The sequence below is a fragment of the Odontesthes bonariensis genome, chromosome 3 (genome assembly GCF_027942865.1).
Source record: "Odontesthes bonariensis isolate fOdoBon6 chromosome 3, fOdoBon6.hap1, whole genome shotgun sequence".
In the NCBI taxonomy this organism is placed as follows: domain Eukaryota; kingdom Metazoa; phylum Chordata; class Actinopteri; order Atheriniformes; family Atherinopsidae; genus Odontesthes; species Odontesthes bonariensis.
In genome coordinates this window covers 16,099,448-16,127,373 of record NC_134508.1, presented here as the reverse complement: position 1 = coordinate 16,127,373, position 27,926 = coordinate 16,099,448, and the positions used below count along the sequence as shown (strand labels likewise).

At 43.6% G+C, this 27,926-nt stretch overlaps 1 protein-coding gene across 3 annotated transcripts; it reads right to left on the bottom strand.

The window, feature by feature from the left end:
• Positions 1 to 636: 636 nt before the first annotated feature.
• On the bottom strand, positions 637 to 27,926 carry pxna (paxillin a). Of its 3 annotated transcripts, XM_075460510.1 has the most exons (14): positions 27,685 to 27,926; positions 12,304 to 12,476; positions 12,039 to 12,124; positions 11,643 to 11,785; positions 11,216 to 11,408; positions 10,917 to 11,064; positions 8,884 to 10,266; positions 7,772 to 8,041; positions 7,090 to 7,497; positions 5,774 to 5,926; positions 4,995 to 5,168; positions 3,480 to 3,561; positions 3,242 to 3,390; positions 637 to 3,146 (listed from the first exon to the last, which is right to left on the bottom strand). In XM_075460510.1, exons 1-14 carry the CDS (start codon positions 27,695 to 27,697, stop codon positions 2,880 to 2,882), a joined length of 3,642 nt encoding a protein of 1,213 aa, XP_075316625.1. In that variant the 5' UTR covers positions 27,698 to 27,926; the 3' UTR covers positions 637 to 2,879. The 3 variants fall into 3 exon arrangements, with proteins under 3 accessions (XP_075316625.1, XP_075316627.1, XP_075316626.1); XM_075460512.1 differs by lacking the exons at positions 7,090 to 7,497; positions 7,772 to 8,041; positions 8,884 to 10,266 and having other exon boundaries at positions 5,774 to 5,920; positions 27,685 to 27,918; XM_075460511.1 differs by lacking the exons at positions 7,090 to 7,497; positions 7,772 to 8,041; positions 8,884 to 10,266 and having other exon boundaries at positions 27,685 to 27,917.

The following is a 27,926-nucleotide window of genomic DNA, read 5'->3' as shown; positions in this document are numbered from 1 at the left end:
CTGGTTTTTTTAACACCTTGGGCTAAATGTGTGATATTCAAATGAATTTCATGTCATGTATAACGACAAATTGTTGAAAATGATTGGTCGAATTGTGGTCAAAGTAAAAAAAGATTTGTGACAGGTCTGCGATCCCCTGCCATACTTTACATCATGTAAACAGTAATTCCCTCTACATCAACTTCTTCTTTTTTTTTTTTTAAATAGCACCTTTCATTATAATATAGTTAGTATAAATAGAAAAAGACGCAGATCCAAAATCCATCCATTATTTTCCCTTATCTGAGGTTTGCCCACCGACACTCTCCTGTTCCTCCTGGGGGATCCCGAGGCGCTCCCTGGCCAGAAGGGCCAGAATATTCCCTCCAGCGTGTTCTGGGTCTGTCCCGGGGGCCAAAATCTCCAAAGGGAGGCAACCAGGAGGCATCCTAATCAGCAGCCTGAGCCACTTCAGCGGACTCACAGAGATAATATGCAATTTAAACATGAAAGCTTAAGAATTACTTAAAAATACAATACAGAGCATACCAAAATGAGCACTACACAGAAAGATTGCTGAACCTGTGGGTCAAACAATCAGAGGAAAGACAGAAGGGGTCACGAGTCAATGAGGAAAATTGAAAAGAAGACAGAGGATGTGTCTGTGACCCAGAAAGGCTGTTTATTCATCCAGATTCAAATCAGATCAACATACATAAGCAAAATTAACACATTTCTTTCTTTTCCAACACTCACACTGTCCCCTGCTACTTCCCAAACATCTGAATCTGCTACAAGTGAACACCAATAATGTGTGCCGAACGAATCAGCGCCCATCTATTACAGTGTATAGTTCAGAGTGAAACCGCAGCACAGCAGGTGAAGCCTTCTCCCAGACTTCAGCCCCTGAGGCTGGGAGCTCAACAGTGTGTAAGACCTTATTGCATTGACACATTTGGCACAACAACAAATTCAGATCAACTTGAAGGTGGATACACTGTATCAACTCCTTGGACACGGATACACAAATCAAAAAGGAGAAACAATATTGTAGTTTCTCCACAAAGGGAAAAAAAAGAAGAGAAAAGGGTACATTTCTGCAGACGAGCTGCGGTAAAAAAAAAAAAAAGGGAGTGATTACTGAGATGTTCGCTAAGCTCTGGATAGGTGTCGTATTCTGATTAATGACCAGCAAAGGCTAACATCTAGCTCCCATCAGCGAGGTTTGCAGTAATACAAATAAGAAAGAAGGATCATAGTTAACGATTCATAATAAAAACTTCAGGCCGTTTCCTCTGAAGTCTGACACACTGAAATCTGAGCTGGTGTGTGTGTGTGTGTGTGTGCGCGCGTGTGTGAAAAGGAATGAGACTAGGGTTGTTACAGTAGGCTACATGCTAACAGAGCCAGCTCTTTGCATATCAGTGTGAGCCTTAAAAGCTCAAAAATATATATCGATTTTCATCACAACAGACAAAACACAGTTCTGTCACCTCGTGGAGCGTGTTACAGGTATACAAATGTCGATTCTGATTGTAACGGCAGCTGGTGCTGATTAAGCTCCACGTGTACGAAAAGAGCACGAGAAACTTGTAATTCTTTAACAAGCCTTACTGATAGATACTAGTCACTGTATGAAGTGGTAAATGCATGTAAGTGGCAACAGTTAAAACATGGAAATTGTTGAAAAAACTATTTACTTTGAATTTGTTCTGTGTGACACCTTTAGGTGAATAAAACGGGAAAATCTCAAGGTTTAAAAAAATTTAAGAATTTAATTTGTTTTGGCTTGTTTTTCTCATAAAATACTCCAACATTTTTCAATATTTGTAAGCAGAGTACACATTTTATTGTTATTGACCTGCTTTTTATGTTATTAGTTGCAATAATTCAATTTTACAAAATCTGACACACACTTAAGTTGCTGCAATCAGGTGAAAACAAGAGCTCTCCCTTGCTAAAGCGTAGAAAAAAAAAAAGAAAAAAAATATCAATACCATAATTTTGTGTTTACTATCATTTCCAAAGGGAAATAGAGGAGCAACAATTTAGCACAAGATAGGAGTGAGATGTATGTGGAAACTGATAAAACATGAATTCATTTTCATAGGAAAGCCTGTAGAAAAATAAGTAATATCTTGATGACACTAAATTATAAAATGCACCGTGAGATGGTCTCATCAAGAGATCTCTTGTTGCTGCAGTGTGTGTGTGTGTGTGTGTGCCAAGAGGTTGGACTAGTTTGTCAAAGAAGCAAAGAAGACATGTGTACGTGTGCATGTAAGCATCATCTGTGTTAATGGTTATTTCAAATGGCACCACAAAAGTTTCCAACGCTAGAAAAATACATGTTTTTTTCCCCCCCAACACCCATTGGCCAAACTCTGCACATTCAACACTCCTGTTACTGTAAACCAGCTTAGCTCAACTCTCAATGGTCCACGCAATCAAGAGGAAGTCTCAGATCTGCAGAAAACTACGTCAGCCTCGGCTCACCACCTTACGATACAAGGTCTTGCCCTGCAATTCAATTCACAAATCAAGACTGTTTATGTACACACACACACACACACACACACACACACACACACACAAGGGGAAAGCTATATATTCCTTTCTTGTTTCTGTCGCGCTCGGGAATAAAAGCCTAAATAAAAAAAAATCTCTTTGGGCTTTGTTAAAAATGTCTTTAGTAAAAGTGTAAAAGGTTGGACTTCCAGGGAAGTCCTTTCAGTGTCATAGCTAATATTCAGAGACACTTTCCACTCTTGTTAAGATGTGATCAAAAAAATCTGTCTCAGAAACCACTGACTCATAGATGCAAAAAGACACGTGAGCGCACATATGTCTATATGTGCATTTAGACTTACACACATTTGCACAGAGAGTGGACATGCGGTCTAGCTGAAGAGTTTGACAAAGCAGCCGTGGCAGTAGGGCTTGTCATTCTGCTCTTTGAAGGTGCCCTTGTTAAGCTGCTTGAGGCAGAAAGCGCACACAAAGTGCTCTGGGTGGAACTTCTTGCCCATGGCTGTGATGCAGCGACCCGTGATGGGTTTCTGGCAGCCGGAGCACATGGAGCCACGTCGCTCATGATAATGAGACTCACAGTATGGCTGGCCGTCGTGGTCAAAGAAGCTGCCGTTCACGAATGGTGTGAAGCACTCCTGGAAAAAAAATGAAAATGCATGACAACAGGTTGACACGTAGTCGATGATTAATTTCAAATCAGATAAGCTGCAGGTAGCAAGCAGTGACTCACCCTGCAGACAAAGCAGTTTGGGTGCCACAGTGAATTAAGAGCGGAGATGTAGTTCTCCAGGATGGCACGGGTACAACCACCACATTTAGGGGCAAACATGTCAAAGTAGTCCTTTCTGCAGAACGCCTTTCCATCCTTCTCATGGAAACCTAGAGGGCAGTAAAGGCACACCCTGATTCACACTACATGCTACTTAAAAAATACTCTCCTCTGACATGCTAAGGGATGTGGCTTTTACCTTCAGGTCCAAAAAAGGCTCCACACTGGGCGCAGAAGAAGTGTTCTGGATGCCAAGTCTTGTCCAAAGCTGTCACAACTTTCTGTGAAGTCAAGGAGAGGCAAATGGTCACTCGTTCATAATCTCCATGCAGTAAGGCCAATAAACGTAAGGAACAAGAGAATTCTCGCAGTGTTATCAAAGAAAGTGAATGCGTGGGCATGTTCATCTGTCCGGCACATCAGGGAGGCCAGGAGAGGGCAGGCCAAGTCAGCAGCCTGGAGCAGTGTAGGAGGTGTTGGAATGCTACGACTGATAGCACGTTTATCAATGCATGAGAGCGTCCCTCAGCTGTTTGAGCACACTAATATTTTTCATGTAATACAATACACTATAGCGTCCTAGTTCTGCAGCAGAGCCGTAACTCACTTTAAAGCTGTGTGACTTCATGTTTCAGAGCAGAAACTATTCTAAGCTTTGCCACCAGGAGGTGTCATGTGCCGCAAGCGGTTTTTCTCTCTTTTATTCTTTTCTTTTTAAGGCAAAATGATTTTGAGAAACGCCACCACATGTTTGCTGAACTGGGAGCACATGTAAAGATGCTAGATTAAACCCAATGCAGCATGATGCAACATTTTTCAAACTGTGCATCGCCAGAGTAAACTGAGCATATTCAACCTATTCACAGTAAACACTGTTGACTAAAAGCAGAATAGATCAAGTTCTGCATTCTCCCTTTGTTCTTTTCTCTTCCTCAGACATGCTTATCTGTGTGTTTCCCTCAAAGGACCTTTATTTGAGAAGAGGGAAAGCAAGTGATGTCAAGCTCTGCATGAGGATCATTTGGGAAGCCTTGGCGGTGACTCACATTGGCCTCCCTGCAGGCTTAATACCACTGGTTACTGTCTTCTTCTCTTCTAGTGCCTCTGGCACTGTGTGTGTTGGCATGAGTGTGTGTAAGAGCAGTGGTTGGATACACAAACGGACAAAAAGGACAACAGGACCGTGTAACCATGAAGATAAGCCTGAGTGGTGACAAGTGAAAGACGAGAGCAACCTGCAGTGGCGTGGACATGTGAATTTCTCTGTCTGCAACAGAGTTGGGCAAATGACTTGAAAATGGTAAATACTTAGATGTTTATGGTAATTCACTTCAGGTCATTACACAACTTCCCACCATCCAAAACATTTTCATGTACACAACGACAACACAAAAAAACAGCAAACGGTACATTCTTAACTGGGAACAATAACTGCAATCTGTGATCGTTTAATGTATCTCTAGCTAAAGCAGCACTGTTGGATATTTGTTTGCACACAAAAGTAAAGTGAAGTCACTTTGACTGCTTTGAGGACAGGGTGTGCCTGTCTGTCAGCGTCTGACTGAGAAAGAAAATCAATTTAGTTCATGGAGTGATTTTTCCAGGAAGCCCTTAATCCATTAGGTTATGAATAAATAAATGTCATTATATCCCTATTCGCTATATGTGTATGTTTGAGTTTAAGTGTGCATAAGCGAGTGAAAGCATTACTAACATCCAGTATGGGTCCATTACAGTAGTGGCATCGAGGTGAAAACAGGCTGTGGTAGTCTTTCTCACAGTATGGCTGCCCATCACGCTCAAAGAAGTTTCTGGAGCCTATCTCGTCCTGACAGTGGGTGCACACAAAGTGCTCCGGGTGCCACGTTCTGCCCATGGCAGTCACCACCTGGTGTGGGGAGACACAGTGCATTAAAATGTGATGAACTTGCTCAGGGGAAGGGAAAAAAACTGCAGTACAGCACGAATGAGGCAAATGAAAAGCAGTAAACTGTAGCAGATGCAGCTCTCTCAAACGTCTACATGCTTCTGAACACATGTGCTTACCACCGTTCTATTCTAAATTCTAAGGGAGAAATGTCGCTACAAATCCTGTAAAACTGCAGGTCAGATATATAAGAGAAACAACTGCTTTTAAAATGGCACGACAAGTTAAGTGAGTGATGTGCATTTGGAGTAAAAACTCAGTTTGGTTACTTCTAGTTAGCATCTTAACATTACTCGGACTATTTAATGAAACTGTCAACTAAAAGAAGTTGAATTATTGATAGACTGAGTGTCTATGATGTTAAACAATCAGCACAGCCTCGCCCATCATGCAACCCACCCCCTTAAAAAGGCACCAAGGCATGAATCTGAGCACATCGGGGCATTCTAATATGCAGGTTAGTGGGGACCGACTCTCTTTTGGAGCCTCAAGCCGTTTTTGGAGCTTTATATTTCTGTCCTGGAGGTTGGCACTTCATTACAATCTGGATGGTTCTGTATCATTACCTGTCCGGCAATCGGTTTCTTGCAGGCACCACAAACGCCTTTAGCCACAGTCTGGACACCGAGTCTGTTGAGGTCAGTCTGCAGGCTTCCCAGCATGTTGTCGAGCTTGTTGGCTGGTTTCAGCGGAGCTGTGGTAGAGGTCTTTCCCTGGTTCTGACAGAATCGGAGAACAGTTTCATTAACCTATTTAGATGTGCACGGAAGTTCCAAGTGTATAAAGTCCTTGATAAAATGTATCCAGTAAGCAATCTAAATGAAGAAATGACCGCTATCTTATCCACCGTCTTTACGTAACCTTTTTTAAGCCTACTGAAAGCAGCTGATCCTTTACCACAGGCTGAGTTGTTGAGAGACAGTAGTGAATCTGGATGGAAAATAGCTGTCTCCTCTTTCAAGACAGATAAAAAAAAAACAAAGACAAACATTTGAAACCTCAAAAATCTGTGACAACATATGTACTGATGATCCCAAATCCAATTTCATATTAAGATGACTCCCTGATATCAACATTGAGTGGGAATCTGTGTCTGGCTGCTGCCATCTAAGCAAACACAGACCTTCTCAGATGGAGTGGTTATTGGATCTTCACGACTCCAACATTCCTCTGAGAGGAAAAAATAGCATCTCTGCATATATTCACTCTTACACTCTCGACATACCGTCACACACAAGTAACCTCTTTACCTCTGACAAAACTAAATACCATCCTGACTCGGATGCATGTTTAGCGCTGCCTGTATCAGTCCACTACCCGAAGTCCTCACCAAATGACAGCTCTGTGGACTAAAAGAGGAGTCCTTTGACATCAAAACGCTATTATCTAAACTCATGGGACCTGTTGACTTAAGTCCTGTGAGACTTGCTATAAATGTGGTGGTAACTGCGCTGTCATGTGGCAGATTAGGTTTCAGTTGCACTGCGAGCCTACCATTCCTGTGCATGGCAGGACACTTAGTGTAACGAGAACTTACACTCTGCTTTCTCCTAACCTCTTAAATTCTTCTCTCCACTCCAAACACAAGGCTCTTGGCGCCATCAGATGTCATAATTAGACAAGGTGCTCAGTTTCTCCAGCCTGAGTGTCAGCACCCCTCATAAACTAGACTGACTGGATTACAGACAAAGCTTTAAAGAGGCTACCTGTTTCAATACAGAGGGCCTAAAACGGAGTCAGACAAACTCTACAGCACCCCCAAAATAACCAAATAGTCTGCAAACATGTCAACAAGAGCTCACAGTGTGAAGGAAAGTGAATGATAAAAAAATGGGAAGAGAGTATGAGGTGTGAGAGGAGAGGAGGATGAGGTGATCCATGCCTGCATTAGTGGGAAGATGGGGTCATACTCTGTCTGACAACCCACTGATACAAACACCTTGGGGGGCGGGGGAGGCGTGGCGGGTTTGGGTGGGGGGCTAGGTGATGGAGGGGGCTGGACAGGGGGAGGTGTGGGCTCCCTGGGTGGAGGAGGAGAAGGTTCCTTGGGAGGGGGTGGAGGAGGAGGAGCAGGTTCCTTGGGTGGAGGAGGTGGAGGAGGAGGGGGAGGAGGCTCCTTGGGGGGAGGAGGGGTGGGTTCTCGAGGAGGAGGGGGGGTTGGAGGTGGTGGAGGTAGAGGTAGAGGCGGAGGCGTCTGCTTGACTGGGGGTAGCTTTTTGGGTGCTGGGGGAGATTGCGGAGGGGGGAGGACTTTTCTCTGTGGGACAGGTGATTCGGGAGGGATGATGATCTGGCGGAAGGAGGGAAGATGGAAACGGCAAAGGAGAGCAAACAGACAAGACAAGGCACAAGAGCACAGTTAGAAAAGGAAGAAAAAGTTCAATAAAATTGGCACAAGAAGTCAAATAGTTTAAATTGACAGCGAAAAACAACATCAATTTGCTCGATATCTGATGAAACAGTAAGAATACTTCATTCTTAATCTCCAGAGCTATGCAGCCATGAGTGGTAAATTTATTGTCCAACTTGGCGCAACAGTCCTGCTATAGTCCTCTGGTGTCTACCTTATCCACAGATGGTTGAATCCCTTCCTCCCGTGTTCGCTGCGGGTTGGACATAACGATGACTCCCTCCGTCAGCCAGTCATCTGGCTGTTGTTTACGCCTGCGCTCCACTCGGCCAATCCCCAGTTTCCCCTGGAGCTCCTCAATGAGTCGATCTTGCGAGTTGCTTTTATTCACAATGATTGGTCCCATTTTACGCCTCAACAATCCTTCTCTGAACATTGGATGCACGTTGGACGTCTCTTTGGTGCGGCGGATAACTGACTTGAGCTGGAGAGTGGATGATAGGGAGGTGTGGGAAGCTGGGATCGTGCCATTTACCAGATATTCCCCATTTCAAGCAAGGCAAGCCCAGCACTGGATGTCTCATTCAAGAGGCAAAAACACTCAAAATGCTGGCTTCAGAATAACCCTGTCAAAATGCTATGCACTCGCATATTTAATCGCTTATTGGTCGAAGAAAAAGCACAGCCTTCTGTTAAAGTTCATTCTTCACAATCAAACCCGTTGCAAGGCATGCTTCACAAAATGCTCTCCCAAATGTCTGCACATGCCAAAGCAAGGCCAAAACAAAAGAACGAACTCACTCTTGTAGGATGTCTGATTTCATATGCTCATTGTAAGTGCATATAGCAGCAATGAAAATATCCCCCCTTCTCCTGTGGAGTCTTACTGTTTGCAGCAATCAGTGATTAAAAACAGGCTCCACCACGAACACAGCAGCGTCCAACAAAAGCAAGCTCGGACGTGCGTCGACATCTTGTCAGCAAAGCTTTCAACATCGGCCGCAAATGGTCTCTATGGGGAGACGTCTCCCTCAAGCCATTTTGTTCTTGCTATTCGACACCACATGCATCACACCACAGAGAATGAAGAATCTGTCTTCATCTCGACATGTCTGTACTATTTCACAGCTCCTTCGATTCTTGTACGAGTGCTCACCCAAAATAAGCTGGAAACAGTGTTGAGAAATACACAATGCTTTTAACAGTCGTATGACACAGCCAATCTGACATTACTGTCAGAGATCTTTGTATCCTTGGCCGCACGGTCAAATAATTGAAAAGCCTTAAATCCACTACAGCTTATTTTGGGAGAGTCAAGTTGCCTACTTGGCCAGAAGCAGATAGTCGCTCCACGGCAGAGGGTTGCTGTATGGGCAGGTCCAGCGTTGCATCTGGAGTCCCGGGGCAGGTGGAAGGGGTAAAACACTCGTCCATCCAGCTGGATTCAGTCATGGGCGTCAGGGTTCCCTCTCTGCTAAAATCGGGGTAGATTCCCTCTTCCTCATCCCAATATCTGTCTTCATCACCAGACGTAACAGAAGCAGGTGGCGGGTTCTCAGTCAGCCGAGTGGAGTCAGAAGCTAAGAGTTTGTCTAAAGCATCATCCAATAAATTCTCCCGGCACGGCCATGTTAAATCCAGTACATCACCTCCTTCAGTTTCTGGGGCACACAGGTTACTTGATGGTATTGCAGCAAGTGAAACTGGAGAAGCTCTGGGACTACTGGTGCCTGGTACTGTGAACTGTTTTCTGATTACTGACGCAGGACTCTTAGGAACCACAGGCTCACTCTTTGGAACTGTTAATGGACTGGACAGCCTTGGAAGTGTTACTGGGGAAGAACTCCTTGGGACCATTTCTGGACAAGAGCTCTTCGGCACGGCTGCAGAACTGGACACATTAGGAACAGTTAGTGGACTTGTAGTCTTTGGAACTGGACTTGAAAGTCTTGGAATTGCCCCTGAACTTGCACTTTTACGAACTGGGTCAGGACTCGCACTCTTTGGTGGGCTACAGATAGCAGGGACTGTAACAGGACTTGCACTTTTTGGAACTGGACTTGAAAGCCTCAGAACTGTTGCAGAACTTGCCGTTTTTGGCACTGCTTCTGTAGCAGTTGGCCCTGTCACCAGTCTATCACTCGACGTAACTGCTTCAGGACTCATGTGAACAGGACTGTGACTCTTATGGACCGGGCTTTCACATTTAACCTCAGGAGAACTGGAAATCTTAGCTCTAAGAATGGGACTGCTGATTTTGGACACTGTGACTGGACTTGAGCTTCTGGGGGTGGTACCAGGACTAGTTGACTCTTTAGTCACTAACATTTGGGTAGGATTGTTGTCTTCATCTCGACTGAGAGGTTTTAGAGCACTGGAGACACTGAAGCTCTCCACAAGAGAGATCTCAGAAGCGATAGTGCCACCATCATCCTTCTGTTGAATCTGGGAGTACTGAAGGCTCTTAGATGATGCAATTATTACAGCGGAACCACGTAAAGACGCAGGGGCTGAACTACCATCCTCATCTATGTGGAGTTCCAGTGGAAGAGGTGTACATGAGGGGGAAGTGTAACTCGAGGGTAGAGTAGTATCTTCTGAGGCAGAATGAGGAGTTACAGATGGGTCGGTTACTGTTTGGACAACTGGTGAACCAGCTGGCAGTAAAGGGTCTCCAGAATCCTGATTCACAGACAACTGAGAGCCAGACTGAGTCAGTTGCAGCGATGTGATGAAAGCAATACAAAGACAAGACGTACACAGTGGCAGAGAAAAGAGAAAAAGACCAAGAAAATAGAGAATAAATTTAAGATTAAGGGCACAAATAAAAAAAATAAAACAATTAACCTAGAGTGAATAACATAGTTTTCTCTTATTTGAACACAAAGTCTTGACTGTTACCCTCAGGTATACTGGGGCCAGACACCATTGCCTTAGATCTAAAATCTAGATCAAAAGATGCTGAATTTACATTTCTTCAGTCTCGACAAAACCCACTACTATAATCAAAGGTAAGATCACACAAAGTATGTTGCTATGAGGCAAATAACTGCCCCAGTCACTGTGGTCATACTGCAGCAAAATGGACATTTATAGGTGAAACCTACCGTATGTAAACTGTTGATAAACAAGAAAAGAGCAGAATATCAGACGACTGTTTCATGTATGAGACCTTACTTGTGCAAACAGTGAAACATTCGCAAAACCATAAATCTGGAAAAGATAAAATAACTACCTAAATCATTTGTAAAATGACTTAAAAAATTGTTCCTGTACCCAAATGATGCAAAAGTCACACAAAGGCAAATATAACTATTGGCCATGAAGTGAGAAAACCTCAGCCAAAGTCAGCCACTCACGTTGCTTTGGACTTTGAAGTCAGATAGCGAAGCCATGAGCTCATCCAGTTCGCGTGTGGCAGAGGAGGCAGACATTCTGGCCTGTTGTTGTGACATGGTTTCCTCTTGTGCATCGGTTTGTACATCTGACACCACCAAAGGTGTGGGACTGAAAAATGAAAATAAACACCCACCAAATTAAAATAACTGCATTTGTACAATGAGCTAAAAATAAAATACAAAGAAACCATCTACTACAAAAACTAATTCATGCCACCTTAACACATGTGAGCGTTACTTTAAGAACCGTTTTCTCTTACATGGGTGTTGGCACAGAGCTTTCCAGCTCATCCAGAAGGCTCACTACACTTGGTCGCACATCCTCTATTCCTCGAGCTGCTGCGGCACGATTGGGCTTCTCCAGGGTAGATGCAGCGGATTTCCCAGCAGAGGAGACTCCATTCTCTCTAATATGGTGGATGGTGCCGCTTGAAGGTAGTGGTGGAGCAAGTTCTTGAATGCAAATGCAAAACAAACAAACAAAAAAAGAAAAGAAATATTAATATGCTCCGTGGACCTTCAGAGCTGACTGTAAAGTCCAAAACAGAGCAGAGACAAAATACAGCGAAAGGAATGCCATTTCTGAGCAATACTACAGAAGCAGAAGCGCCACATTTAGACAGCAACATTTATGTCACTTCAGAAGAACAGAGAGAGCATTCGGTGAAATGTAATCTGGGCAAGTACCTTCTGTGGGGAAGGCAGGGGTGCTCTGCTGGACGGCGTTGAGCTCCAACAGCAGGCGGTCCAGCTCAGACAGGTTGCTGCCCAACGACGAGTTCATGGCAGCAGCTGATGATGACTCACTACTCTTCTGCTTATTAGGGAAACTGCATTGCGTTGAGAGAAGAACAATCATTTATCACCTACCATTTCTGACAGGAGCAATATTTGCATGGTGCTTCTAACTAAACCCTTTATCAAAAGAGAAAAACAATTCATGACTATGTGAATAATGTTCACTGAGATGGAACACTTTAGTCAGCTTATTTAATTTATTTTTAGGAGTTACCGACAGCTATAGTGCCATGAATAGCTATTTAAATGTTCAAAGACATATTTATGCTAACAAACCATCCTAACCTGTAGACGTGGTCCTCTTCACCAATGGGTTGGCTTGGACTGCTGCTTTCTTTAGACCAGGGACTTCTCTGAGCTGAGCTGACGGACTGACGAGCAGAAGTAAAGTCACTACACACAACTCTGCCACCAGGTGACTAACTTGTACTTTTGCCCATGACGAAATGACACTGTTTTATACAATCTGTTTTGAAAAAATCTGTGCACAAACTGCCAAGTCGATTGGACAGGAGATTCTAACTGCTCCTGTCAGTATGCGTGCAGTTACCTCTGTTTCATCTAGTCCATTAAGAGTTTGCCCGGGCGGGACGTGAGGTGGAGAGCTGATGTCTTGCTGGGTCTGACCCCGAACAGGGAAGGAGTAGGCGGTCTCGTCAGACAAGAAAAGTGGCCGCTTGGAAATGTGAGATGTTGTGGACTCAAGGTCCGCCAACAAAGCATCTATGAAAAAAGACAACACGTGTTGATAAGCATCCTTATAATCTGTAATCTAGTTGCATCACATCCATGTCGATTTAAACTTTTGTGGCGATATGGTTTCGACAAACAGAGTACACCAGGGTTTTGAAGGCAAGAAATGAAGTGTGTTATTGTTGCATTCATATTAGATCATACCATAACAACTCTGAAACTAGCTATTGTTGGATTTCGGTAGTAAGACATCACTGTGAAATAAGACATGTCACAATATCAATTTTACTAATCCATTAGATTTGCAGGATTTTTTACATCATTGTGATAAACCATGAGGCTGAAGCCATTGCAACACAAAACAAGAAGGGCTCAGTACCCCAACCGGGATCAGCGCCAAAGCTTGAAGGGTTGGGTCAACCTCCCCACTAAGGATCAAGAAAATCAAGACCTCCTTCTCAGATCAGAAGTTAATTACATCAGACTACATCCAGAATGTCCAACCTAAATGAAAAGTCAGACTTCACCGTGTACTTCCTGTGAATAGCGTGTGACTCAACGGTCAGTGTGTACTGTTTGCTTTCACTAAATAATTACAGCTCCTTTCCCAACCTGTCCAAAAACTCATGTGTGCAGACATTAGACGAGTTCGAGTTGTAAAAGTTGAATCATGCCGGCTGTCATAGCCACTCCTTTGGTTACTCATTAACCCTCGCCTGACTGCAGTCTGGACATGTTTTAAATCTAAAGCTGGCTGTCAAAGACTGCGACCATGCTCATATTTACCATCTACACGTCGACAGAGCGACCATCTCTCAACGAGGACGGTGGTGTGTTAGTATTTGGTATTTTCAGAAGAACACAGGCCAAGGAAACAACTACTAATTTAGCAGACCTAACAAGTAGGTAGAAGGACACATAACATTAAAGGGATTCAATGAAGAGCACAGGCTGTATTACTGAAAACTTATTTTAGCACACTCACCAGGAGTAGGGTTTAGTTTCTCTCGCAGAATCTCACAACTCCTAAAAAATAAGACCCTTAATGTAATAACAAACTCGATCTAGAAGGAATAAACTACCTACAAGCAACTACCGTTGCTGTCACCATACATAATGTCGGTATACCAACATATTATAGGTTCATAAAGACAACGGTGTTAAAAAAAGTTTAAAAAAAAAAAAAAAAAAAAAAAAAAAAAAAAAAAAATCAACTACATTGGCTGTGTTAGCAACCAATGATAAATAGCCAACATTTAGAAATGCGAAATAAAAAGTGGCAGTCTCAAAAACCTACTGACAAGCACTCAAACTGCGCGAGATATTCAATTAGAAATTCTGATATATATTTTCAAGATTGCTATGGTGAGTTCAGCAGCAAATACCCAACTGAAGCCCCGTCCTAAAATTAAACACTGGGGTCAAGAGAGAGGAACTCATAGCTTCAAAATAACTTGTGGATGAGACGTACCTTAGAAAAAGACAAAGCTGTGAGCCCAGGACGTGAAGAGGAGATAATAAGAAGCACGAAGAAGTAGCAGAGGAAGACAACAACCTAAACACACTGAATGCCAGACAGGAACTGCCTTTCTTAACTCTGCCATCAGCACAAGAGAACAAGAGATTGTGGGAGCAGAGGAGAGGGCCATGGCAGAGAGGGGAAGGAGGGGTTAAAAGAAATGGCATGGGGTTAGGTTCATCGTTCCCCTGCTCTGCCAGCTCTGACCTCGCCGCCCGAAAGCTCTAGTAAGAGATAGTACTTACGCAAATGACGAGCAACAAGAAACAATCTGAAGGTCTCCAACGTCAGTTGGCTGAGCACATTACAGCCGAAGAAGGAGTAGAAAACATGATGAAATGAGGAAAACTCAAGGCAGAGCTCTTATCAACACAGGCATTCCCGACTTAAGGGAGTGGTATCGCTGAGGTATATAAGGAGTATAATTAGCCCCTCCTTCACTCTGTTAGCACAGGCTCAGTCAAGGTTAGTCACAATGCACTCACTTTACTAAGTTTAATGCTACATGTTCGATCGTATTCAGATTTTAAATCAAATTGTGAGGATTTCGTCTCCTCTGCAGTCTTAAGTTATTAACCTCTGCCAAACCTAAAAAAAATGACCATTTGCATATACCATAGGTGCAGCAGTCACTTGGACCTGCGTTTCTCAGACAAACACAAGATGCAGCAAAAGCCAAACCAGATTCACATGGACCAATTTAACATTAGCATGGCCAACATGCCGGTTGACCGGGTGTCTCGTCTCTGGACACGGAGGCCTGGTTGCATTCCTCCAAGTTTCATTATGGATACAGCACAGCCGTCTGTTTACACTCTCTGGGAGTCCTCTCATACTAAGCAACACTGAAAAAAAAAGAAACACCCATAAAAGTGAAGGGACAGCACGATTGTAAATCTTCATAGAACATACCAAACATGGAGCACTAAAAAGTCCAAAGATGTTTCATTCCAACAGCCGAGCCAGTACATAGACAGGTGCACATTACACCCAACAACCCCAACTTCTTTAAAACTTGTAGAAGGGGAAGTTAAGAGAACTGCCGACTTCTTCAAGCAGGTCTTCCTGTGTTGAAATCTTTGAGGTTTACGCCTCTTCTTGAAAACGTTTCACACGATGCAGCTCATTTCTTTTGTAAAGATGACATCCAAAAGCACAGAAAGATACAAAGACATAGATGTACTTTGTTTCATTTCACCACAAACCACACAATTGACAAATTAAGATATAAGCAGGCACTTCTCTGGAAAGCCTCATAAATACATGGTGAAAATGTCAGGGTGGCTCAATACTGTCTGTATCTGATGTCATAGAAAAGTTTTACCGCAGCTGGTGGAGACCTCTGTCATCAGACGTTAGTCCAGATGGTTTACACAAGAGATGTTAATTAACTTAGCTCTGCAGCTGAACTGGATTTTACCCTGGTTATAGGGAATCTGCTGCTCTGAAATACAGTTACTGCTCAAACATGAGCCTTCGGGCTACACGAAACACACTGTCTGTTTGCCATTGGTTTGTTGACGGTAGCCTCTTTAATGTCCTGGATGTCCTGCATCAAAATGAAGCAAGTTAATTGAAATGAGCAGACCATTTCCCTCAATAGAACTGATGAAGTCCTTATTAAGATAATGGACTGTAGTTAAGATCAGGCTCGAGGTTGCTTTTGTTCACTGAAATCCAGCATGCTTGGCATGCTCTGACCCATCCTCAAACTACACAAATATACAGAGGTGTGTCCTCCTCCTCCTCCTCCTCCTCCTCCTCCTCCTCTGCAAAGCAAACATACCGTGACACACAAACTCCAGTGTAAGCACAGGCTCGTTTCCCAGTGACCAAAAAAGGAATTGCTGTAAAGCGTGGAAGATATGAAATGTGACTGCTCAATCCTAATATATGGTAGTAGAATCAGTGTTATTTTTTGGGATACAACTTGCAGTTGAGCACATTTTTGTATCTTGCTGGTAAGAACAAATCCAAATAGCTCCAATGAATCCCTTCCACATGGAGAATAAAATAAGTTATGTAAAGCTTTAATATACCTTTGAGAGAGGAGGGTGTGGATAACCCTGACTACCAGCAGCAACACGAGTTACATGTAAATCTAAGAAATTGCATGCATCAATTGAACAGTCCTCCCTCTTCATTTGCAACACAGAAAAGCGTCAATATTCAGCTCGTCTCCGTGCCCACAACCCAAAAATGTGACATGGAAGGACACAGCTGGGCGCGAACATCGAGGAATGGAGGTGGGAGTGTCCAGAGAGATAGATAGCGAGTGAAACTAGGAAGGGTGTGTATGCGAGGCGCACAAATCCTCAGAGGCTAAAATGTGGGTTGACGCAGATTAAGGAGACTCCCTTCCTCCCAGATGAATGGTGTGCATTTTAATTACAAGAAAACTGTTTCACATGTGGCTTATTATAGGAGACAGGGAGAGATAAAATGGGGGAGTTGCAAGACTGTGGTGGTAGAAGAAGGGATGAAAAGGACAGGAAAACTAGGAATGAAGAGAGGGGAGGGGAGTAGGAAGGGATTGGAAAGGAAACCATTTGAAGAGTTAAGTATGTTGACAGTGCAAGCTGGGACTGATGTTGGATCAGCAGCACCTAAATAACTACCTTTCACGGACAAACTCCACGTGAAATATGAATGGAATCCAATCAGACAAAGCAGTCTAAGAGCACTAACCGTACTTTTGACAGTGCTGATTAGTTTTGGACATCAACAGAAGCGAGTCTCCATTATCCCTGACAGGACATCCTGCCTGACCGACTCTGCTCACAGTGTGTGATCTGCTATCAGTGCTGACCACAGCACAGTGAGAATCAATGCTGTTTCCTACTCACCGCAATCCTGCTTTAATCCTGCTCTCTTAGTCCTGCTGGCAGTGTTTCATTTATGGAAATTTGTGCAATCACAGCCTTTAAAAGACTGCAGGGGGTGATGTTGAGTTGTGCGAGTGCTGGGCCAGAACGCTTGGCGCTTCTGGTGTTTCCTTCTCACGCTGGTGTTCAGAAATTGCCTCATCTGGGAGGTTCATAAATGCCAACACATTCACCGATATATGGACCGACAACAAAGGGGAACTAAGAGGATGAATATTAGCAGCAAGATGCCGTCTGTGCTGCAAGTTTACCCATGTTCCTTGACCTCTTTTCTCCATCTCCCCGCTCTCATTCCTTTCATTTCTTCCCTCTGATGTGTTTGATGTGTTGCAAGGTGCATGCTGGCTGATATGAATTCCTAACATGCCGCAGCTCGTCTTCCTTATATAAGAGAAAGAATGAGAAGGGTGCACAGACCCAAGAAAAAGAGTCTTATAAGACAGAAAAGGAGGGACTTTAGACAAGATAGGACAGATGAAAGAAAACAAAAATGTCAGCTATGAAACAAAGACATTTTGTTTATCAGCTGTTGTAAGGAAAATGGAGTTTTGGAATGTCGGATTTTAAACTATTGTCTCTACGGTTGTCATTCTGCTGAGCTAAAACTTTAAGTGAGAGCCCTTCATGTTCCGCTGTGAGAGAGACGACCTTTACATATGAAACTAACTGACAGGTCATTACAGAGAGCCCATATCCTCTTCTTTGCTTGCACCAGAAGGGGGGAAAAGGACCAAAAAAAAAAAGCTGGGTGCACCAGCACTTTACCATTACACCCCTCAGGGCTTGTGTTGGACAGCAGAAGGCCTTCGCCTGTGTTCATCTGAGCCGCTCCAGCGGACACACTGGTACAAAATTCAATCTCAATGGAAACACGTGCACACACAGATGCAACAGTAGTCAAGAACACAGCACGCAGGTGCCTTTCAGCATGGCTGCCGATGCATACCAGAGACGGACTGAGGCATCTGGCCACTATAAATACTCCCCCCCCCTGACCCTGACCTCTGGGGGAAGAGACTTACAGTATTAGATGGACGACCACACAAGTCAAAGCAACAGTCGGGCATTACAGACCACCGAACCAGCGTGCTCTACACATTACAATTGCTCCACCCTGTTACACACTTCTTCACTGTTTTGAGTTGAGCTCGATTTAGTTTCTGAGTTTCAAGTGACTCCTGTTTAAAACCCACTGGCACATCTTTGGTAAGAAAAATTTGTCCTATTCAAAAAAATTGCACCAACTATGCCTGATGTCTCTCACAAAATAAATGACCTGTTTGCAACTTCTCAGCCACAACAAGAAATGACAACAGAAAAAAAGAATAAAAAAGATATTTGTGAGCCTTACAACCCGAATCCTTACACACAGATCCCAAATGATGTAGCCTCTAGTTTCCCAAACAACCATCTCTCCAGATCTACATTTCTCTTGTACTGTAGCCATAGAGTTTATTTTGGTAACTTAAAAGTGAAAAATCAACACGAGAGAAGATGATGATGCGAGCAGCGGTTTTGCAACATGCAAAATCATTTGGAATAATATATTTTCAGGGAAGACCTGCTTGTTCTCCTGCTTACTGAGAATTATTGTCATTCTAATATATTTTCTTTAAAAAAAAAAAAAAAAAGAAAAAAAGTGAGGTCACACTAAACCAACAACATGACAGTCGAGTGACAGTTTCTCACCTCCTACGAGAAAGTAAATGAAACTGCCTTCCCAGAAATTAGTGCTTGAATACACAGCACGAGGTAGTAACGTTCACAAAATCCCACCAAACTGCACAAAGTCCTGCTGTATGTGCATTTCTCTTCAGTCCAGTCCCATGTTTGAGAGCTTTATATTCCTACAAATAATCACGATGTTCATTAAAATGGTTTCAGAGCTACAACACAAGTTAATCCCACATGAGAAGCAGTTCTGAGAAGTTAAGTTTTGAGTCATTCGATCAGCTCAGTCTGATGCGTTTAGGGAGGAAGTTTCAGAACGACGTGGTAGGTGCAGTCAGTCCTGAGGGGTGCAGAGGGGAGTTTGGTATCAGAGGAGCAGAGAGGTGGCCGGAAGGAGTGAGATGATGGAGTGGGCTGGCAGAGTAGAATGGCAACTGGTTACAGAGAGCTTTGTGACTGAAGGGAGGAACTCTGAAATGGATCCTTTGCAGCAAACGAAGCCAGAGAATCCTCCTTTTGTTCTTTTTCAGAAGGTATCACTCATTTTTTTTCCTTTGGTTTTTCAGCCTTTAATAAATCCAGCTCCTCTTTTATTCTCCTCACAACTGGATAATGTGTGATTTTGGATCTCAATTCTTGCGTTTTCCTAGCAACCTGCGATAGCGTTTTAAATGTGTGACGGCAGCTCCCTTCAGAACTGCTTGTCACACAAAAATGTCACCTTTTTTAAATATTCATTAGAATTATCACACTGAGGCACATGTGGTTATCAACATGCCCTTTCTCTGCTGATTTTGCTTGATGCTTTTCTAATGTTTTGTCCAACTATTTAGCTGTTCATCTTTTGCAATGCCTGGAGCAACTGTTAGCATTTCCATCATTGCAGCAAACTCATTTTGAATTGAGCAGAACATACAGTGCTTTTTCTTTCTAACTGAATCATTTAATCTGATGAAATGACAGAACAAGGCATCAACCTCGACGTATGCATGAAAGAACCTTGTGACAAGAGGACGAGAGTGTGTATCGCCAGAATAAAACCTGTCAGAAGATAAGAAACACACTCTCCGTTTGCTGTTTCCCACCCATCTCCCCATTTCCGCAGAGTCAAAGACTTCGAGAGGCAGGCACGCATAGTTTGTGGGTGCTAAAGCTTTCCTGTGGTTTATATGATGCCTCTATAGTTATTTTTGGCCCTTGCACACAAACAGCAGTGAAAGCACTACAAAAAGCAAACAAAAAAAAGCATCACTAGGACTGTGTGTGCATCAAAGACAATAGAAACATGGAAGAGATGTTTCTTTTCAGTGATTTGTTGAGCTGCACACATGCTGAAAGTTAAGTGTGTCCTGATATTTGTCTCAAAATAACATCAAAGGTCAAAATGTGCTCTCAATATCTCCAAGTTTGTTTCATAAGGGAACGAGGAGGCTAAATCCTGTTTGTATTGGACTTTTTTATTTTTTTAAATAATAGTGATGCATCTGACTTGGCAACTAATTAAAGGAGCTCTGCCACCACTCTGCTACTTTGGCACAGAGGTGGTTTGGAGATACAGTACATGAGATGTCTTACTGGTAGTGTTTGAACTGAAATCCATTGTCAGAGAGAGCACCAGAGAAAGCATGCAAGTAGATCCTAGATTAAAGCTTTCTTGGATGAATAACCATCTAAAACCCAAGAAAGACGCTTACGTTTTGTGCTCCTTTGCATGACATTCGGGTTCAATAACCCAGATGGCTAAATGGATAGATAGATGGTAAATTCCCCCTTCCTCTAATCAGTTCTGTCTGGTTCTGTCTTTTCTGGGATGAAGTAGGTCACAGCACCAAGAACAATCAGCTCTTTGTCCCCCTTCCAGGAGGACAGGGACAGAAGGAAGATGAAGAGGACTGTTAGTGAGCCCTGCAAAGCCAAACCATTCCACTGGAAAACAATCAGCATCATCCCAGTGCCAGAGACCACAACTGAGTGTGCGTGCGAACATGTGTGTTCTTATTAAGCCTTCATCCTAATAAACATGCCTGGTAATAATGCCAGCATCAATGCTGTCATGAGCGCCAGTTCAGATCCTCTTTAAAGAAGCCAGATGCTGATTGCAACTGAAGCTGTAACTAAAGCAATTTCAAACACACACACGCGTCTTCTCCAGCCGCCTATTTTCCCGGTTCATCAAAGGCTTTTTCTGTGACAGCTTTATATCACAAATAGGGCAGCACCCGCAGTGTGTTTGTTGATTATTTAAACCTGCTCCAAGGCCAGAGGAAACCTGCTGGGCCACAGCCCATTTCCAAATAAAAGAGTGATTTGTTATCTCAGCCTGCAGCAACAGCAACTGCACAACTTCTTGGAAAAATGACATTTCGGCACTAATTAGGGGAAAGCCTGAAAAATCATGCAGGTGCATTACAAAGGCCATCTGACCCAGTGAGAGCAGTAACCGATTCATTACGCTTCAGCAGAAGCCTCTTTCTGTCACAGTATATGGAAAAGTACACTGCGTTTCCTCTTCCTGTGAGTGACCAATCAAATGTTGCAATCACTGAGGCGTCATTACCTTCACTGCAAAACTCCTCCACCAGCTGGTTTCCAACTCGCGTCGGAGGATCAGCAGCGTCGCTTCAACTGAGCTGTCAGTCACTGACAGACTGGCAAGACTCTCCCAACCAACAGAGCAGGATGGAAGGAGGCTGGTAACAGCTTCAGGGATGTATATATACACATAAGAGATGCAAAGTGTGTTACAACCGCACCTCACTTTCTCCTCGTTTTGCTTCATTTCATTATCGACAACAAGCTCTGTCAAGCACCTTAGGTTGCCTGGAAGCAACCTGGAAGACGGCAAAAGCTCCAACAAAGAGGAATGGACTTCCACTAAGGAAGTGAACTAAAGAGGGGAAGATGAGTCATGTCCACAAGTTTGCATGACTAACACAGTGTCTGGTCAACGAGGACGTCCCTTATAGCAGCAGCAAAGGAATGCATGGATGCCACTGCAACACAGAGGCTACTGAGGGCATCCGCTGCCAAAAAACATGTGTCTATCTGGATGTGCGGCTGCAAAAGGAAAGAGGTCACTGAGTGCAGCTGGCAAAAAGTGGGACATGAATGGTACATACAGCAACTGCAACATAAAGGTATCTAAAACATCTTTAGGGCGGAGAGTTTTTGCTTGGTTCTGCCCTAAATAAGTTATCATCTTGAGGGCTCCTGCAGAAGCCACTCGAATATCGACCCTGCAGGCTGCTGCTACGCTGCGCTGGACCCAGGAGGGATGACACGACAGTTGGCCGAGTGTCGAGCTGTTGCTTAGTCAGCTACCCATTCAGAGCTGTCTGTCCACACCAGCAGTCTGTAATCAAGAGCGCGCGGAAGCTTTGCATTGTGCGTGTCGGTATTTGTGCACACGTGTGTGAATGCCATATGTTTAAAAGGCCCTGCAGCATTTTGATTTTACATTCAAACAGACGGACAAACCCAGGAGGAGATACCAGGGCGTCCTACAAGCCTTTGGCTACCACACTGAGTGTCTGTGTGTGATTCGTGTGTTTGTGTCAAGCAGTACAGACTTATCATACCGCACAGGCTTGGCCACTGCTGCAATAAGCAGAGTCACTGCAGAAGCTTTTTTTTTTTTTTTTTTTTTTTAATCTTCAGAAAAGGGGAAGTAAACGGTTGGGGATTTTTGATAATAGGAACTTTTAGCTCAGACTGACTTTGCATTCAACAAAGCAACCAAACTTAGAACTGCACTTTGAAATGGGTTATGGGGCCAAAGTTGAAAACCCATAATGGAAACGATACAGGAAGGTGACTTTTCATCCCATTTATAGACAACAATCTAAAGATTGGTGGAATCATAACTTCCTTCATTGTCTTTTGTTACTACCACAGACTGTAAATAAAAGATGGTCACAACCCCATCCCCCACCCACGCCCTGAAAAACATGAGCAGTGTTTCCAACCAAGACATTTTTTTGGCAGACCCCCCAGGGTTATTTACGACTACCCAATTATAATTGGTATAACAATCACATATTACTAATTTCTATCTATCCAAATGAAAAGTCTTTTGCTCGATCTTTCCACTCTTTTGGCCCCTCACATCTTAATGCACAAACACACCCACACACGTGATTTATGATCATATTATCTATGATCGTATGCAACGGGGGGGCTCCCTGGGTTACACTGTTGTGAATTGAGCGTTTCTATCATTTAGCAAATTTTCAGACCATTTTGGAGACTTTATTTAAAAAAAAAAAAGAAAAAAAAAAGCACCTTCCAAAAACCTTTTGAACGACCCTTACTTACGTTTATTTCTTCACACTGTAATAAAGTCCCTTGTACTGCCCCACCCTGCAGAAAGTACAGAGAAGAAGGACCTGATGATGTACTGTATAATGATTATAGCATGGTCGCCCTTCGAGGGAGCATATTTGACCAAGAATATGTTGCAAATTGAGCGCAGTCTGTTAAGTGAGAGGCAGAGAGAACAGGGAGCAAAACGACAGATGACGAGGATGCGTAAAACTAAAATCTTTATTTTTTCGTGTGCTCTATGCCTTAATCTACAAATGTGACCAAAAAGGTTTTGCTAAAATTGATCCCACCTCTATCCTGGACTGAGTCGCACATTTTATGCTTTTATTGAGGCGGAGGTAGTGAGTAACTAATGAGTAACTTCACTAACTTCTTTAACTCCGCCAAGCTTGGCCCCCACTTGTCGAATTCTCACGTCGCAGTCACACATTGGAGATCACAGACAAATGCCTCAGATCCAAAGCAAATCTGCGGATGCATTGACGTTCATCAGGCAATTTGTGCGAACGTTTGTGCTTAGGCGTGATCTGAGAGGCTTCCAAGGACATCAAAGTCCCAAACTAGATAGCTAGCATGGTGGATATTTTAAGGATTTGGTGGGGGTGGAGAGTGTTGAGTGAGCCATGAGAGAGGAGCCAACAGCCAATGACTGTGCAACATATGGAGTCAGGGGGACAGGAAGGGGCGAAAACCTGAAAAAGAAATAAATGAAAAAAATACAGCAAACATGACAGAGAGCATGGCAAAGAAACTATGGTCTGTTCAGGAAAACAGATTAATCTTGTTAAACATTGGCAAGGAGTGGACACCCGAGAATCTCTAATGTTTCAAGAATGCAAAATCATGAAAGCCACTAGAGAGACGAGCCGGGGAGAGAAACTGCCAGTTCTCTTCAACAAGCAAGTGAGCAAACCGATTAATTAACCAGGAGCGACTTGTATCGTGTTATGTGTAACATTAATGACAAGTTAGACACTTGTCTGCATGACAGGTTGATGGAGCTCAGACAGACAAGTCAGGGGTTACGTCTGGCAAAAAAAATCTTGTAGTGTGTGTGACCCGCTAATGCAGATCAGCCACGTAATGGAGTGGCCCGACAGCAGATTGTTAACTTGCTGTATGAGGCCTGGAAGATATCGGAAGTCCTGGACACAAGAGATACATGTTGTTAATGCAAACAATACAAGGATCCGATGACAGTGGAAAATCTGGCTTTGCAACTGCGTTCCCTCCCATATAAGCCTCTCTCACTAATGCCTTTTCAAGCCAGGACTGAAGCGCCTTCGTTGCGCATCGTGAGTGAAAGTACAGAGGTGGAACTGGGGGTCGAGGTTGATCTGCTGTGGATATGCCTTGGTGCCAGCAAGGAAGGTAGTAACAGAGACTAAACGGTCCAGGCATACCTGCGCTCACACACATCAAGCCAACATCGCTGAACTCGCCAACGATGCCGTCGTCTCTCAGCTTGATTCAGCTCTGCCTAAACCCAGCTCTGTGCTACGCACCGAAGACTGAGCACAGTTATTGCAACTTTTGACAATTTTCTTTGTGCTCACTGTTGCGCACGTATAAAGCACATCTGCCTGCTGGCAGTAGTAACAGCACATTGCACCATGCTTGATTATGAGCAGATTTGAACAGTTTAAATGTCAGCTGTAAGTAAACAATAACACAATAAGACAGAGAATAGCAAAACAGGACTGAGTAAAGGTCCATGCCGGCTTTCATTTGACATTTTCTATGACATTTTAAGTGTTCACTGAAAGGGACTTTAAGACACATCTATATGTGAAGCCTTTTTAGAAGCCAAAAAGGAAAATAAAGCAGCATACAAAAAGATAATTAGGGAGCTGGAGTGCAAGAGAATGAAATAAGCAAAGTTAAAATGTTTGAACTAAAGAGCTAAAATAATTGTAAAAATCCCACTGGCTGCATCATCTCTCTGCATAGCAATGAGGGCGCACTGTAACACTACCGCTCAGACCCGAGTGAGATGTGTCACACTCAAATAGAGAACATAGAGGAATGGCAAACGTTCACGTGACAGTCCCCTGCCGTTTCTCTGGGTCTGAACAATAAAACTAACTAAATTTAAACTCAGCCGAGTATCTAGGCTACATCGGACCTCATCTGGACCTGCCTGAGCCCATTACGTGAGGGACATTTCCAGCGCTGCAGCTGCTGCACTGACGTGGCACCGTAATCACTTCACTTCACAAGGTGCCACTGAAGTGGCAGTGAAAGAAATCAGTCCGAGAGAGGCACCGCAGCTGCTGTATTAGCACACATAAAAAGCAAATACCAAAAAGGCACAGCGCATCACAATCATGAAAATGGAAGTTAAAGTCGGGGGCTTTTTGACATTCATGTCTTGTCGGTGCAGGCCCAGAGCAGTGAAGTAAGCGGCAACGCTTGGCAGCTGATAGCTGAGGAGGGAGGTCATTGAAAGTTTGCGTCAGAACACGAAGCAGCCCTTAAAATGCAAAGAGCGCACAAATAAAAAGAGACACAAATACAGGAGTAGCTTGTTAAAGAGAGAAAAAGAGAGAGATAATTGGGAGTAATCTAGCTTTACAATCTGCTTTGATCCAAATCTTTCTTTCAGGCTTATCTCTCCTACAAATTCAGTCAGCTTAAAGATGTCAATACATTGCAGCCTGTAGTTTCCTGTGCGGTTCACCACAGGAATGGTGGGGGGTGGGAAGACAGAGGGTGGGGCAGTGCAGTGTTAAAGGAAGATATATTCTGGCTGAAGTCCAATCTCTGAATGTGGGGCCTGATCCACCCCAACACCCAGTGCTGAGGGAAGTGTGGCGATCTGACCGAGCCCAGAGTGCGGACATGGGAAACATGCTCTTAGAGTAAAAGCAAAGTCTGCGTCTGGATCGTGGCGTTTTAAGATGTTGGAAACTCCGAAAATTGAGAAAAAGGGGAAATACTATGACAAAAGGGGGGAAAAGACTTCTAGGTGCTGCTGACTCTTTAGATGAGGGACTCTCCGATGCTAAAAATACACACAGGTTACGGTGGCCTCTCTAGAGCAAAGAGTACCCGGATCCCCACACTGCCTCACATCTACTGCAATGGTGGCGCTTCTTCACATCTCGCACTGCATCCGATTTTTATGAACAGGTAAAGGAAAAATGTGGATTCCTCTCCAACACCATTGATTAAAAAATTAATTAAAACATTATGCATCATTGCTCAACATTTCTCTCAAATTTGCCACTTTTTTTTTTTTTAACATCCTTGCTATAACGATGGCAGAATTTACAGCCCTGCGACACCGTAATTATACAGGGTTGAGTAACACCTTTTTTTTTAAGCAGCTACTTTAAGGGAAGCCCTGCACCCATGTAAGCTGATAAGGTATCCAGAAATACTGGGGGGATATAAAGTTACCAATAATCCTGGTGCACTCTCCCTCCCACCAAGTTGTTGTTTTTTTTAACAGAGAGCTGTACTTTTGGCCCAAAATGGAAACAGCCAGGTGTTATTTTAAGAAAGCAAAAATGGTTTGTTCAAAAGCTGAAAACAGAGGCGGCATCCATAAGCTTCCCATCTGGAATGTGAATGTCGTGTCGGCACACGTATCTGTTGTTTAATAGCTGGTCCACATGCGGCTCACAGTGGTTGGCAGAAGGTTTATGGATGACTTTTGCAGCACATTTATCATCTGTGACTTCACCAATGCATTCTGGTGGATTTTTTTTTAGCATCCAATGAACTCGACCCCTTCGATGCATTTCACGGAAGTCCAGCTAAACTTAACCTAACAGTCGCGGGGGGCGGGGGGGTGGCACCCTGGTACTGCTGATAGAACTGTGCAAGCTGTTTGAAATAAAAGATTTCCAGTTTTTACCTACTTTTGACACTTTTACATCTGCAAATGTCAGTATGAATTAATCTACAGACTATTTAAGTTCCGGATATGGCAGAAGTTGGCATTATTACTACTACTTGCATTTAAAAACTAAAACTATAACAGGACGACTGACTAATAGCTAGACAGAGCCGTTATAGAGGTCTGGATTGTGACTTGAGTGTGTGCTGAGCTCCACACACCCTCCTATCTCCACAACCTCAGGCTTTAAATTTTCCATTGTCACACACACACAAAAAAAAAGTGACTGAGTTAACCTCATATTTGCAGGAAAAGCACAACAACTGTTCAGGACACATCTGCCACAGTATGTGTGTGTGAACACAGTACAAACAGCAGATGTAATGTATTCTGACAGAAAACGAGCAGAAGAGGTCCTGATCAAACAAACTGAGCTACATCCAAATGACTGTTTTCAGCAGAGATTTGTTATCCCACCTGCAGAGGGGCAGTTAAGTCACCAGGACACTCGACTGGTCGGTGCCCTATTAAATGTTAAGTCTGATTACAATTAGTGTGCATGATGGACTTCAGGAAGTACTACACTGGTGTATCCTGCTTGATAGAGAGAACCAAACTGACCCACAGTAATGGGCTGTAACACCGTCCAGCGGACTGTGTTCACACGACCGTTTTTAGCTTCCAAATACCAACTACCACAGACAACAATTAAACCAATTATCGTAAACCAGGTGTCAGTGTTTTGTTTTTTTTTCATATCCAATGCACGCGGGGCCTTTCTGTGTGTTTACCCTCGCGCTGCTGTCAGCTTAACCTGGATAACTTAACCCACCTGGAAATATAAATGCTGCCGACTCAAATGGACAAACAACAGTTGTCAACCTCCTGAGGAAAAAAAACCTTCATTTTCCCAGCGTTAGCATTGTGTGTTTGCGCTAACGGCACGCACTCTCGCACGCGCTGCTTTAATGTTGCGTTCACGGCGAGCGAACTTACCTAAATCATCCATGTTGGCCGGAAATGGTTCCAACGCTGAGAACCGGACCGGTCCTTCTCCCAATGGTCACAGTTGGACTGTGTGTGTCGGGGGGTGAGAAAGCTGTCGACTGGGCTCCTACTCGCTAAATCTCCTAAAGAAGATGTCTCTCGCTGGAAGCAGTTAAGTTTTAAAATCCCCCTGCTGTTCGTCGACACTCCAACAAATTCAGAAGCACACACACACATACCCAGCTGCACCC

What these genes read in the sequence shown, in the direction of transcription:
- pxna (XM_075460510.1), bottom strand. An exon ending in AGAAACCGATTGCCGGACAG is followed by an intron (nt 5,169 to 5,773) that starts GTAATGATACAG and finishes TCCCCACACCAG; the next exon opens with GTGGTGACTGCCATGGGCAG. An exon ending in CAAACTGCTTTGTCTGCAGG is followed by an intron (nt 3,147 to 3,241) that starts GTGAGTCACTGC and finishes TTTTTTTTCCAG; the next exon opens with GAGTGCTTCACACCATTCGT.